Raw genomic sequence first — 12,315 nt, 5'->3', positions numbered from 1 at the left:
CTAGTCTTTGGGGTGCTTTCATGCAGGAGAACTTTGAGGGTTGTGAAGAGCTGCTGCAAGGAGGCCACCAGCACCGGAGTGGGTGTTTGTGGGTGCAGCAGCTTTTGGACCCTGCGAGGATGCTAATTAGGCCCATATAAATCTTGCTGCTTGTGTTGCGCCTTTCTGCTTTCTCCTAGGGATTTTTAAAAATGTGGGTGAATTGCTGTTGTGGTAATGTTAAGGAGCTTGAAGTTTCCTCAGAGGTCACTCTGAAGTTGTCTTTGATTCTGTCCCTTATAGGAGCACAAGGAGGATGCTGCTGTGTGGTACTCCAGCCCTGTGCCGTGTGGGATTATCCAGCCTCACAGCTCGGTGGAGATGCCGTTTACGCTGGAAGCCCAGGCGATAGGAAGGCAGGACACTGTGGCTAGTGTCTCAGTGTTTGGGAATGAAAGATCCCCGCTGGTGAGTGCTAGGCGAGATGCGTGCCTTTGTGTGACTCATCTTGGTGGGCATAAAGTGTTCAGGGGTTCTGCCAGGGAAAAGGAGAACGTGACAATATGTGGCTGGTGCGGACACGGAAAGAAGGGATTCATGGCATAAGTAGCAGCTAATGCCTAGAGAAGGGTGGTGTCCTCTTAGGTGGAAATCTAAGTGTCTGAGATGGTGTTTAATTACGGACGTGTGAGGCGGGATAACAAGCCCAGTCTGAAACCCAGAGCAATTCCTGGGTCTCTCGCTCTCGTGCGTTACGAGATGAGCAGCAACTGCTGCTTCATTAGAACTCTTGTTCAGGAGCTCACGGGGACATCGCTGAATGCTGCTAAAAGCAGGAGCGGTGTAAGAGACCGTGCTGAAATGATGATTTCTGTAAAGCTGGATTTAAGCTTTCCTGAAAGTCAGGTCCATCCCGCCTGAGAAATATCCATCACATCTCTTTGCCAAAAGCCCCAGCCAAAGACGCATGAGACTCCACACTGCTTGCATCTGGAGCACAGGCTTTTTTCTCTTTTTTTTTTTTTTTCCCTACCAAGCTTGAAAAGGGGTGAGGCGAAGCATTCCTGGACTAAAGGCTCCTACAGGACATTTGCATTCAGGCATATACAGCAGCAACAACAAAGTGTAGGCAAGAGAATGTTGTATCTGGTGTCCTGGCTTCCACTGGCTGAAATCGAGAACAAATTTAGTTAATTAAACTTTAATTTAAAAGGATACTAACTTTTGAAGCAGCTGTTTTAAAATGTCTTGTCCTCTCTCTGAGCACGGAAGGGGATATCAGAGGATTCCCGAGAACGTGAAGCTTTCTGTAACAGAAAGGAAGGCTGACATTTTGAAAACAATTGCAGGGATATAAACTTTTTATAAACCGAATTGAAACGATGATGCCAAATCCCCTGGATGCCACTGATCATCTCAACCCAGGCTGCTGGGGGTGTGCATGTAAACCAGTCAACAGCAAGGCCAGGCAATGCAGGCTTTGCAGGGAAGTCTCAAGTTTGACAAAACAGTTGCTTGCAAACAGAAGGCATGCTTCCCCGAAAGAGGAGGGCTTCTCCCCACTGGAATAACCAGTTGTTTAAATGTCAGCTGGATTTTGAACTACAGGTGCCTTGAAAAGCTTTTACCCTTGGGCTAACAATTTATAAATTGAAAGTTGACCTTACCTTAATCTTTTCTATTTGGACGTGAGCGTGTCAATGTTTTGCGCAAAGGGCGAGCATTTCAGCTGGAGAAGCGTAGCTGTGCCTAAAGAAAGGACTAGCTGCGTTGCATTTTCTATAGGTCTGTCTTCAGGTTGCAGTGCAGTTCCAGTAGTTCCCTGGTAGGTGACGCACCCAAAGCTTTCTGGGCTGGCAGAAGAGCTGGCTGTCTTGTTACGTGTCCTGCACTGGTGGCAGATCCTACCCGTACGGCTGCAAGTCTGACCTTGGGAATGGCTGCGTGTTCCAATAGAACTTCAAAGCTCGTTCTTGCCTTAGGCTGGGGTGCCCAGTGTCGATGCCTGGTCTTTACCACCGTTACAGTTGGAACGTGGTACAGATCTTTCATCCAGGTTGTGCAGAGTCCCTCCACAGCTCTGTTGTCGGGTATTTGGTTTGCAGGTGACCGCGTGCCAGCTCCAGTCTGGCGTGTGTCATCTGCATGAAGGAGCTGGTAAATCCCAGCGCTGGCGTTACTGGTGGCAGAGCTGCCATCACTTGTTGCTGCCTTTCCCTGTGCCATGTTGCCTGTAACGCTGTTGAATGTCATTTTCCTTGTCCCTTTTAGAACCCTGTAGATGAAGGGGTTGGGGTTTTTGAAGCCCTCTCCTTGGTGGTGAGGATGCGTGGTGTTAGTACACAGGCTGACAGAAGGCAGCTCTCCTGGGCATCCTCCAGATGTTGTTCCGCTCATCTCCAAAGGGCTCTGCCCTGCCTTTGCTGCTGCTGTCCCGCTGTCACCGGGGAGCCGAGCTGGCTGGCGAGGCGCAGCTCTTCCCTGCAGCTCCTCCTTCCCGGGAGCTTTGGGCAGCATCGCCCAGACATGCATCATCGTGCATGGCTTCAGTTCCTTATTTTGGAGGCCCCAGCCTTGGTAGGTGAGGTTTTTGGCTCTTAGTTGCACGCAGCAGTGCCCTGTCAAGGGATGAGCATTTCTGGATGCTGCTGCTTCTGGCCGAGTTGGGCTGGTGATTCTGACAGCTGTCAATACCACTTCCTTGAGCCAGACATCATTAAAGGTTTTACATCGTGGAAGCTGGTTTCTTTTTCGGTTAAATCGTACTCTGTGCCCTCCAGTGAATCCTACGGCGTCTGGTCAGTGTTGGGAGTTCTATGCATTCAGATCCTGTTGAAGTGTTGAGGTGTTTGGAACCAGTGAAATCCACCGCAAGAGTGGACAAATTCTCATTGTTTTTAATGATGTGGGAAGGTGGTTTAGCAAAGGGATCTGTGTTCCTCCTCCAGTAGTCTTTGCCAGTTCTGCAAGGAGAAAGCTTTTGGGTCTGACTGTCAAGAGAAAAAACACCGCTTGAATGATGTAATTAATAATTAATGCCTGTTATTCATGCCATACCAGGAATACACATAAGCACACATCAGAGGCCATAACTTGCACGATCTCTGCTCTGAAGAGCCTGCTTCGCTTCTGGCTTGTGCTGGTTTTCAGAGGTGCATTTTTGGGAATGTCAGAGAAGTAACTGTCCAAGTGTCGCTGTGCAGCAGCAGCGGTCAGGGAGGTTTGGGGCAAGGCTGAGCGGCAGAAGGAGCGGGAGCAGGCACAAGGCAGAGAAAGGAGAGCTAACTGTGGAGGAGGTCTGGAAAGGAGAGTGTGGGACCCAGGGTTTCTCTGTCCCCTGAGAACGGGAGCTTGAGGCTTTCAGATGGGGTCACTCCCGAGCCTGCACTTGCCCCAGGCCTTCTGTTTCAGCCTTGCAACACTGAAAACTTCCAACAGCCATACTTATCGCCCAGTCGAGGAGGACACTTAAAGCTGTCACATATTTTTTAACTTCCCCTGTTTTTCTTTTTTCTTTCCTACCTGCTTCCTGGAGCAGAATATCTGTTTAGTGAGCATTGGAGAAGAACAGGTTGTCTACGTGCATCTGAGTGAGATAAATTTTGGCAGTATTGAAGTTCTACAAGATGCGTCCAAAACTCTCCACCTCTCCAATCAGGCTGTCATCCCTGCATCCTTCTGTGTAGAGATGGTAAGTATCTGTGGGGCTATTTCCCAATGAAAATTGACTGGTCTGTAGCAGCCTGTGGCCTGATTTTTACATGCAACGTTCCCATATTGCTGTCTCGGAGAGAAAGCAAGATATTCCGTCCCAACGCAGCGAGAGGAGCCTGGCTCTGGGGGCAGTTTTAGCTGGGGCACCCCTCAGTAAAATAGACAGCTTGCATAGATGTTTGTGCAGAAATGAGTCTGGATCATCTTTACAAGTTTTCCCTCTGTTTTCTGGGTGGTATTTAACGGAGAGTCGTGTCTTGGGAGCTCTGAGATCAAGAGGCCCCTGTGGCCCTTTGCTCCTGGACGGGCATGGATTTCCCGACGCTTTCCCCATTAGGTCTGCGTTTGCTTTGTGTCAGACTGCTGTTTGTGACAGAGTCTGGGGCGTGAAGTTTGTCCTCAGCCTGCCTGTGGTGAGGTGAGTTTCACACCTGCTGGGGGCCCAACCAGCTGTGGTGTTGCACAAAAATATAATGGTAAGGGTTGTGTAGCTACAGAGCGTGTGGGCTCCGTCGCGTTGCAGAGCATCTCCGGAGGCCAGCCGCAGGGAAAGGCCGTTGAACTGATGGAGGCTGCAGCTGACAAGCTGCGTGGCAGGAGGAGGTTGGGTCGCTGCCCTGGCGGGGGGGGCAGGGCTGGTGCAGCCAGGGAGGGCTCCTGTGCGGAGGCTGGGTGGGATGTGCCGCTCACTGGAGGTGGGATCTGTGAGGGGCTTAAAAACAGGGTTGGGAGGAGGTTTGTTCTGCTCCACGCTAGGTGGGCTGGATTTGTGGAGCTGGTTCACCCAGGCCTGGCTCTGTGGGCTTGGTTGGGTCTGCGGGTAAAGCATCAGGCAGCGTGCGAGAGGCCAGGCTCAGCCTCCTGGGCCAAGGAGGAGGGGGGCGAATTTCCTCCTTGCTGCTTTTCCAGCTGTTTGGGGGACAACGGTAACCTCCAAGTGGGGGAGGGATTCCCAGGGCAGCTTTCTTTGAATCCACCATGAAAACCCGCTTTCCACCTGTGGCGAGAGCAAGCCACCAGGGATGGCTGGTACTGGTGTTGAAATGATGGGTTTGCATGCCTGTCGCAGGCAGTGACCCGCAGAGCTGTTCGGGTCCTGCTGTCCCGGTGCAATGCCTCCCTCCTCCCCGGGCAGCTCGCGGTGTAGCCGGGGGGCTTGCAGGGTACATCTGCCCCTCCGTTGCCTCAGGGCCCTAACCCATGGGACTGGGCAATAAAGCCTGTCGTGCTTCACCGCCATCTCTGCCAGTCCTGGGGCTGATCGGTCACTAGAGCAGTAACACGAGGCGGCTCAGGGACGGTTTCTTTGCCTGCAATAAAGACGGGCTCTGCTTGAGCCGTGGCTTGGACCAGATGATCTCCAGAGGTCTCGCCAGCCCCAGCCGCGCTGTGACTCTGTGTGTGTGATGATCCCCCCTGCTGACTCCACGGGGCCGAGTTCCCCCATGGTGAGCATCTCTGCTTTTCAGGGCAGCTGCTGCTCTCATGGAGACGTGCCAGTAGGCAGGTCCTGGGAACCTGCTCCGTCAGCCGCTTCACCAAGGGCTCTTCAGGCAGACTCCGGGCACGGTGCTGCTGAGGCTGCCTGATGGGAGCAGCGCGGGCGTGGGCGAGATGTGCCCGAGCTGCGCCCTGGCCCTCAGCAGCTGCCTGCTCTGCCGCTCTTTTGCTGCCCCAGTTGAGGTTTTGCCCTTGGCTGCCTTACGCTGCCTGGCAGCTCCTTGACGGGAAGCAGAGGGGACTGAATAATTGTGGAGATAAAGCCTGGGATGCAGTCGGGCGTCAGGGTGGCGCGCACGTGTCCATCTGAGAGCGGAGCAGGCTGCGCTGTGCCTTAGCCCAGCTGATGGGTGACACGGGCATCCTTCATTCCCCCGTGTCCCTGAACCCAAGCCTTGTGTCCTGTAAAGCGCCAAAGCCGCTGCTCTGGTTCCTGCTTGGAGGTTGCTGCAGGGTGGTGAGCCGTGATTTCCCTGTCTCCCGTTTGTTGGCCAGTCTGCAAACGGTGGCTGTGAGGCTCAGAGATCATGGTCTCCACTTGAAAGAGCGAGTTATTGACTGAAATTTTCGCAGGAGCGTTGCATCGGGAATGTTATGCGCACTGACGGGCAGCTTGACAAACTGAATGAGGTTAATTTGAGGGGCAGCAACAGGGCAAACGAAAGGCTGGTGTCTTGTTTGAAACAGAAAAGGAAAATGCTGTAATGCAGGTGGCCGTGCTGCCACCCCGGTGGTACTCTTAACCCTCGAGTGATAATTGCTCTTCCTGTTAAGGCAAGCTTGCTGCTGGCTTTGTGGGAGACAAGATCATTACCTGAGCAAGCCAGCATGATTTGTGGTGAACTTCACTTTGGGATAGTGACTTCAGGAATTACTTGCAGTTCCCCGCAGGCACCAGCTTCCCTGTACCCCTCTCCTCTCTGCTGGGTGAGTTGTGTCTGTTCTGTTCTCAGTTGCAGGGAGCAGCAGGGAGCATCTCTGCCACCAGAAGAAAATAAATAAAAACCCGCCCAATCTGTGCGTTGAGATGGGGCTTTTTGGGTGGGAAGAGGGTTGTAGGGACTGCGTACCTGCGTCCTCGGTTGGCTTATCCCTGCTTGCCAGGGTGTCTGCAGATCTGCTACCCTTGGGACCAGTGTGTCGTCCTGTGCTCACCCAGTGAATCCTGTGTCTGTTGGGTGTGCTTTTCCCTGTCAGATTGCTTTCCCAGCTGCCAGGCAGCCCAGCCTGCTAGGGAATCCTCTGGATCCAGCGAGGGGGGGATTTGTGTCTGTCTTGGGTAAAAAAAGACTGGAGCAATGGGTCAACATGAAGGAGCTGTTGCAGCTTAGCAGGGGGCTGATGTAACCTGCTGATAAAAGTGGCTGTTTCTCCTCCTTGCTCCGCTGTCATCTTCTTTTCCTGCCTCCCGAAGTGCCTGATTTTTGCCATATTGACAAGTGCCAAAGGCTTGTTATGGATAGATGGAAGTGTTTGCTCTCCCTGCAGAAAGGAAAAAGCATCGTTCTTAGATCATTTCCTACTTGTTCTTTGTCATGCTGTCTTCTCGGGGATCTTTTGTGTGGCTGCTAAGGCTGACATCTCTTGGCATCACAGAAGGCAGCTGCGTATCACGTCTCTGTGATCAGGAAAGAGAAGACAGGCCTAGGGTGTAAGGTTTTTTAATCAGTGGCAGCTTTCTTCTGCCTGCATAACCCCCGTGCTGGGTCTGTTATGTGCTACCGCAGGGTGGCAAACGGTTTCCCAGTGCCTTGTAACGAGGAGGAGACAGAAAAGCTTCCTTGGGGTTGCCTCTTCTCATGACAGTCGTAATGCGGGGTCCTGTCTCCTTCAGCCTGAGCCCTGAGCTCCCTGATGCAGAGCCCTGTGCTCCAGGTGAAGCTCGCTGCTGCCTGGTTTCCAGCAGTGCTTGTACAGCCAGCTGGGTTGTCTTCAGGAGGGTGCCTGGTGGCTCAGTGCAGATCCCCTTCTGCGTTCCCAGGGATGAGCTGCTGCCACATTCAACTGGAGCTGACCTTGCAGCATAGACCAGGATTTGTTTGGTTGGTTGTTTTTTTTTTTTAAAAAAAAAAAAAGCTGTACCTGGTTATCTTGTCACTGGGATTCGCTGTGGATAACTCCATGGATTTTTCAGGCAGCGTATAAAGGCCCTTGGTCAGGTGCGGTGTAAGCAAGGGCAGAACACGCAGTTCCCATACTCTCTGCTCCCCTGTAGTGCAGGATTTGTTTCATTTACTAATTTCATTGTTTATTCCCTCAAGCTTTTGATGACATTGCTTTTATTAATGAAATGGCCATATGGAAGGACCGCAAAACACGGAGATAAACTTCCAAACAGTGCCGATGCTGCTTTAGTGGCTCTGTTTCTGGGTCTGGCTGACGGGCGATTCTGTTGCTCTCTGAGCAAACCGTGCAGGTTGCGGGCAGTGAAGGCTTTGAAGAGCACGTCAGCATTGTCTGCAGTTCTCCCCAGCTACTCTCGCTGAAGTCAGAGCAGACTTCAATCAGCAAGAGGGTGGTTTTCAAATCTACTGTAAATCACCCACCCCCCCCGCCCCCAAAGCAGCTGAATAATTAGCCAGCCTGTCAGTGTTTGCTCATAGTGAGACAGAGGCAGACAGTGCTGCGCCCTTCTCATGATATCTGCAGTGCTGTTTAGAAATTAGGGTTAAATTAACTTTCCAGGGTATGGGCAGCGCTAGCCCTGCATATGTGGCCTCTTCCAAGGTGAGCAGAAGTTTTGAAGATGGTTAGGCTTAACTCTTTCCTGAGCTGTCCCACCAGAGCCTCATGGTGCTCCAAAAGCTCACCTTTAGAATGAAACCCTTGGTTTGGCTTTAAAGGCTGTGTTTTGCTTATACAGCGGTACCAGTTTGTGCATTTCCACCCAGTTTGGTTTTGCCGGAGCCCTTTGTTGTAGCTGACAGGGCCTGGAAACACACAGCATCAGTCGTGAACATGGCTCGTGGCCAGGAGCGTCCAGTCTCATGCTGGTGAGGGGTTGTACCAAAAGCCGAGGAAGGTAGAAGGCTGTGTCCCTCCCAGTGTCACTCAGGCTTAGGTCCAGGGCACGTGGGCCTTAAAAGGGGGAGCAAAGGTTTGGAGGAGACCTTGGAAAAGGTGCCTGAAACCTGGCCTCAGGGAAGAGTTTGGATTTTATGGCATCCGGTATCTTCTGTGGGTTCATGGTCTTTCAAAATTGCTGTGTTTCAGTAATGGAAGAAATTGTTACTCTGCTCATCTAGGAAAAGGGAACTTGTCGCGTTGTGCTGCACCCGCTGGCCAACGGGGTTCAAGAAGGGTAGAAGTCTTCAAGGCAGTTACGCTGCTACAGGCCAGTGACTCAGCTGAGCTCTCTTCCCGAGGGAAAAGCAGGAGGATTTTGGTTGTTCAATCCTTTGCTTGGCAGCAGCTGGCCAAGCCGTGGCCGTGTCCTGTCTGGAGAGCCCCAATGTGCAGAGTGGTGGCACTGGTCTCCCCAGCCCAGCGGGGAGGGCGGATGGGACCTGGAGGGCTGAGCAATGGCCAGGGGACACAAATGGAGACAAGCTTTGCTGGCTCACTCAGCAGCTGCTGTTAGCTGAAGCAAGTGTGACAAATTGGGCTCCGTTGTCGGTGGCAGTGAGTGCCACACTTTTAATTCTTTTCTTCTCTTTTCTTTTTTTTTTTTTTTTTTTTTCCCCACTGGCTTTAGAAGCTCTGCCTCGATTTCACAAAACTTCTCCTTGCTGGTGCTCTGGGGCAGAGGCTCAACCAAAGCGGTCCCCCTGCTTTTGCCGAGGAGATGCTGGTGCCGAGGTGCCAGGAGGAGGCTGGTGGCTGGTGGGAGCATCCGGCCAGCCTTGTGCTCTGATCCCCACCCTGTGGGCCTTAGGGTGCTTCTGGGCTCTTTCTGCCACTGGCAGTTTGTGCGGGTGAGGAGTCACTCTGCTGTGAAGAGCACAGGCTCCCGCCCCTTAGGACAGCTAAAGCCCCTGGGACAAGGCTCCGTGCGCAGCTGATGTGGTGGGGGGTTATTTCCCCTTCGTGCGTGACCCCCACCGGGGGCGGTGGATCCGCCTGGCGAGGTGTGAGCGCTCTCTCGCCAGAGCTATGGCTTGGTAAAGTACGGCTGCATTTTTCATGTTGAGTTCTGCTGCTTCTTTCACTCGTGCAAGGCCGGAATGACCAGATGGCTTCACTTAATGGGCTCAAAGTAACTTGCAGAGGGCAGCGTGGTGGGTCCTCGGCCATCCCTTGGGGCAGCCATCCAGCCGTCCATCTCTGATGCGCGCTGGTGCCCGCTAGAAGCAAACGTTGGCAGCTTATTTCCAAGGAAATCTGTCCCAGGAGAAGCTAACGATCTCAGCGCTGAGCTTCTCGAAGCGGTTGATGCCAGCCCTTGCCTGGCGCTCCGACTCTGGCGTCCAGTGGTGCAGGCTCCTGCAGGGACAGAAATAGCTGCTGTCTTTGTCTGCCCAGCATGTGCAGCTATTGCATCGTGTTCTGGAGCATTCACGCCTAAGCAAGGAGCAGGGATGTTATCAGAAGTTAGATTTTGGCCTTCAGAGCAGGGGGACGGATGCTTTTAGCGTGTTCCCAAGGGATTTCTTGTCTCTGGGACACAACCTGGACCGGTGTAGGCAGAAGCTGACCTAAAAACCTGAGCGGAGCTGGTCCGGCAGAGCCTTTTGGTCCTGGCAGGTCTCCTGTTCAGTGGTGCACTGTGCTGCCCCTGGGACCCACACCAGATGCTAACGGAAAGGAGGAGGACGCGATGCAAATCGTGCTCCTCCGGAGTGGGCTGTTGGCCTGGCAGGGCACGGTGGGTCTGCGCTGGGTCACCCTGGGACACTGCGAGTCTGGCTCCATCGAGACAGCCTGTCATTGTTCCTCAGTAATAGTTCCTTGGGTACAACTTACTGCGCGGCTTGTTGCCAAGCTGTGATAAATGAGCTTTGTCAGATAGCAGACTTGCAGATTCACCTCTGGAGCAGAGCTGTCGGGTCTCCTTTTCAAGCAAGCTGCTCGGTGTCAGCGTGAATCGGAGGAGAAGTTGTACATTAACGTCAGTGAAAACCTAACGCCCACTGGCTCGGTGTGAATGAGCTGGCTGGGTAGCCCTTGGCTGGCGGCAGCGCAGCCGATGCCTCCGAGGCCGGCGACCAGCTGCAGGGACCACAGGGGAGGGTTGGTGGGAATCCTCCGTGGTCAGCGAGGCCCCAGTGTTTACCCCGTGGCAGCCACCTGCCTCCATCCCAGTCTCGTCTTGCTTTTTCAAGACTCTTTTTTTGAAGCCCTAGAGGACAAATTAAATGGAGCTGAGTGTATAAATGTTGCCGGTGCCTGGAATCGTTTTGATGCCTTTGGCACGCTCCGTTATGGGATGCAGGCATGCAGCCCTGACCTGCTCTACGTGGAGGGCACAGCCAGCCTAAGGAGTTAGCGTAGCTGGGGCATCTACACTTGCTGCTGGGACCCTGAATGCTCAGCAAGTTATCGCTTCCCTGGCCTCCAGCTAGCCTTCACCTTGTCAGCAGAGGTCATTTTGGAGTGTTATTTTAAATGTTTCTGTGGCTTCAAAGTGCTGCTTGGTTTTCTGCTGCTCTTCTCCCTTGGGCTGGCTGGTGTCCTGTTAGAGCTCAGAGCTGCCAGCCCGCCGGACGGAAACTCGAGCTAACTTCACCTGGATCGAGCACTTGCTTTTATCATGTCAGGCCTCTGAGCACACCATTGGTTTCTATTTAAAGGGAAAAAAAAAAAAAAAGGAAAGGAAAGTAACCCTCTTCTCGACAGTACTGTAGAGTTTTGGATGAGTGGTGCCTGTCATCCCAAACACAGCGCTGAACTGTGGTGCATGTAGCACTGATGCTGTGACGGACACTTGAAAGCCACGTGTCTGCATCCCCGTGCATTTCCTGCTGGCCCGGGAGCACTGCGTGCATTTCTCCTCTGCGAGCTTGCACCTTGTGAATGTGGCTTTAGGTGGGCTGGAGGGGTCCGGCACCTCTGTTGCCCCATCCGTAGAGGGAGGCCCGTGAGGACCCAGAGGAAAAGAGTGCTTGGGAAGCCCAGGCCATGCCCACAGGGCACATGTCTTGTGGTTTTCTTTCTGCTTCTTGTTTCGCTGCCCTGCTATAAACACTTAGAGCTGACTTTGCCAAAGCAGAGGGCCTTGGGGCACCTCACTGCAGGTGATGATCCGTGGGAACAGAGGGCTGCAGCCCTTGAGGGGCTGTTGAGAAGCCTGACTCTTGGGAAAGAAGACTTTGGGGTTTTATCAACCGCTTTTGCAAAGTTATTCTTTGGGGTCTCAGCAGTATCCCCCAGCCGTGTGGCTGCGGCGGGGGGACTGGAGCAGTCCTGGCTTCCTGTGGCCTGGAGCCTTTATGGCAGAGCCGGCCACCGTTGTCGGGAAGCCAGGAGATATCAAGTGGCTTCCCTGGGTGTGCCCTCCAAGAGGGAGGCTGGAGGGACAGTAGCATTCTCCTGAGGGTGAGCATCCCTTGGGTCAGACAAAGCTGGGTCTGTTAAGGGAGGGTAAAATAGAGGTTGTATGAGCTCCTGCACGGGTGCTGTTTCCAGGCACTGTAGCTCCGAGTTGGGGAAACGAAGCCTTCGTGGTTTTTACCCTCATGTCTTTAATCCTTTTTCTGCATCCCGCAGGAGACCAGGGTCCATGGTTTCCATCCTAAGTTACTGTTTGGCTCATCTTACAGGCTGGCAAACGCTCGCGCTGGAGGATTGAACCCAGTAAAGGAGTGATCCCCCCCGAGAGCGAGGTGTCTGTGGCCATCATAGCAAACTTGGACGACACCGAGAGATCTGAGGATGAGGTGAAGGTGTCCATAGAGAACAGCCACACCTGCGTCATCCCCGTCCAGGCTGTCGGCACGGGCACAACGATTGTCACCGACAAACCCATTGCTCCGGAGCTCAACTTGGGCCTCCGCTTCAGGTAGGGATCTCTCGGCTCCTGCTTCCCACGTGGGCTCGGCAAGGAGTTTTGCTGTAGTCCTTCAGGCTAGTTGTTCTTCAGTGCTCGAGGTCCTGGCTCTGCTTCACCGAAGCCACAGGAACTCCTTTAGGAGTGTTCTATGGCCGTTTGAAAGTCGTTAGATACCCTCAGAAGCCACCCAAATG

At 53.3% G+C, this 12,315-nt stretch overlaps 1 protein-coding gene across 1 annotated transcript; it reads left to right on the top strand.

Moving 5' to 3' along the window:
• The first annotated feature begins 360 nt into the window (after positions 1-360).
• Positions 361-12,134, top strand: LOC129734547 (hydrocephalus-inducing protein homolog). Its single transcript, XM_055698160.1, has 3 exons — positions 361-447; positions 3,518-3,670; positions 11,892-12,134. Exons 1-3 carry the CDS (start codon positions 361-363, stop codon positions 12,132-12,134), a joined length of 483 nt encoding a protein of 160 aa, XP_055554135.1.
• The last annotated feature ends 181 nt before the right edge of the window (positions 12,135-12,315 follow it).

The sequence above is a fragment of the Falco cherrug genome, chromosome W (genome assembly GCF_023634085.1).
Source record: "Falco cherrug isolate bFalChe1 chromosome W, bFalChe1.pri, whole genome shotgun sequence".
NCBI classification, from domain to species: domain Eukaryota; kingdom Metazoa; phylum Chordata; class Aves; order Falconiformes; family Falconidae; genus Falco; species Falco cherrug.
This window is presented reverse-complemented; position numbering and strand designations above follow the sequence as displayed.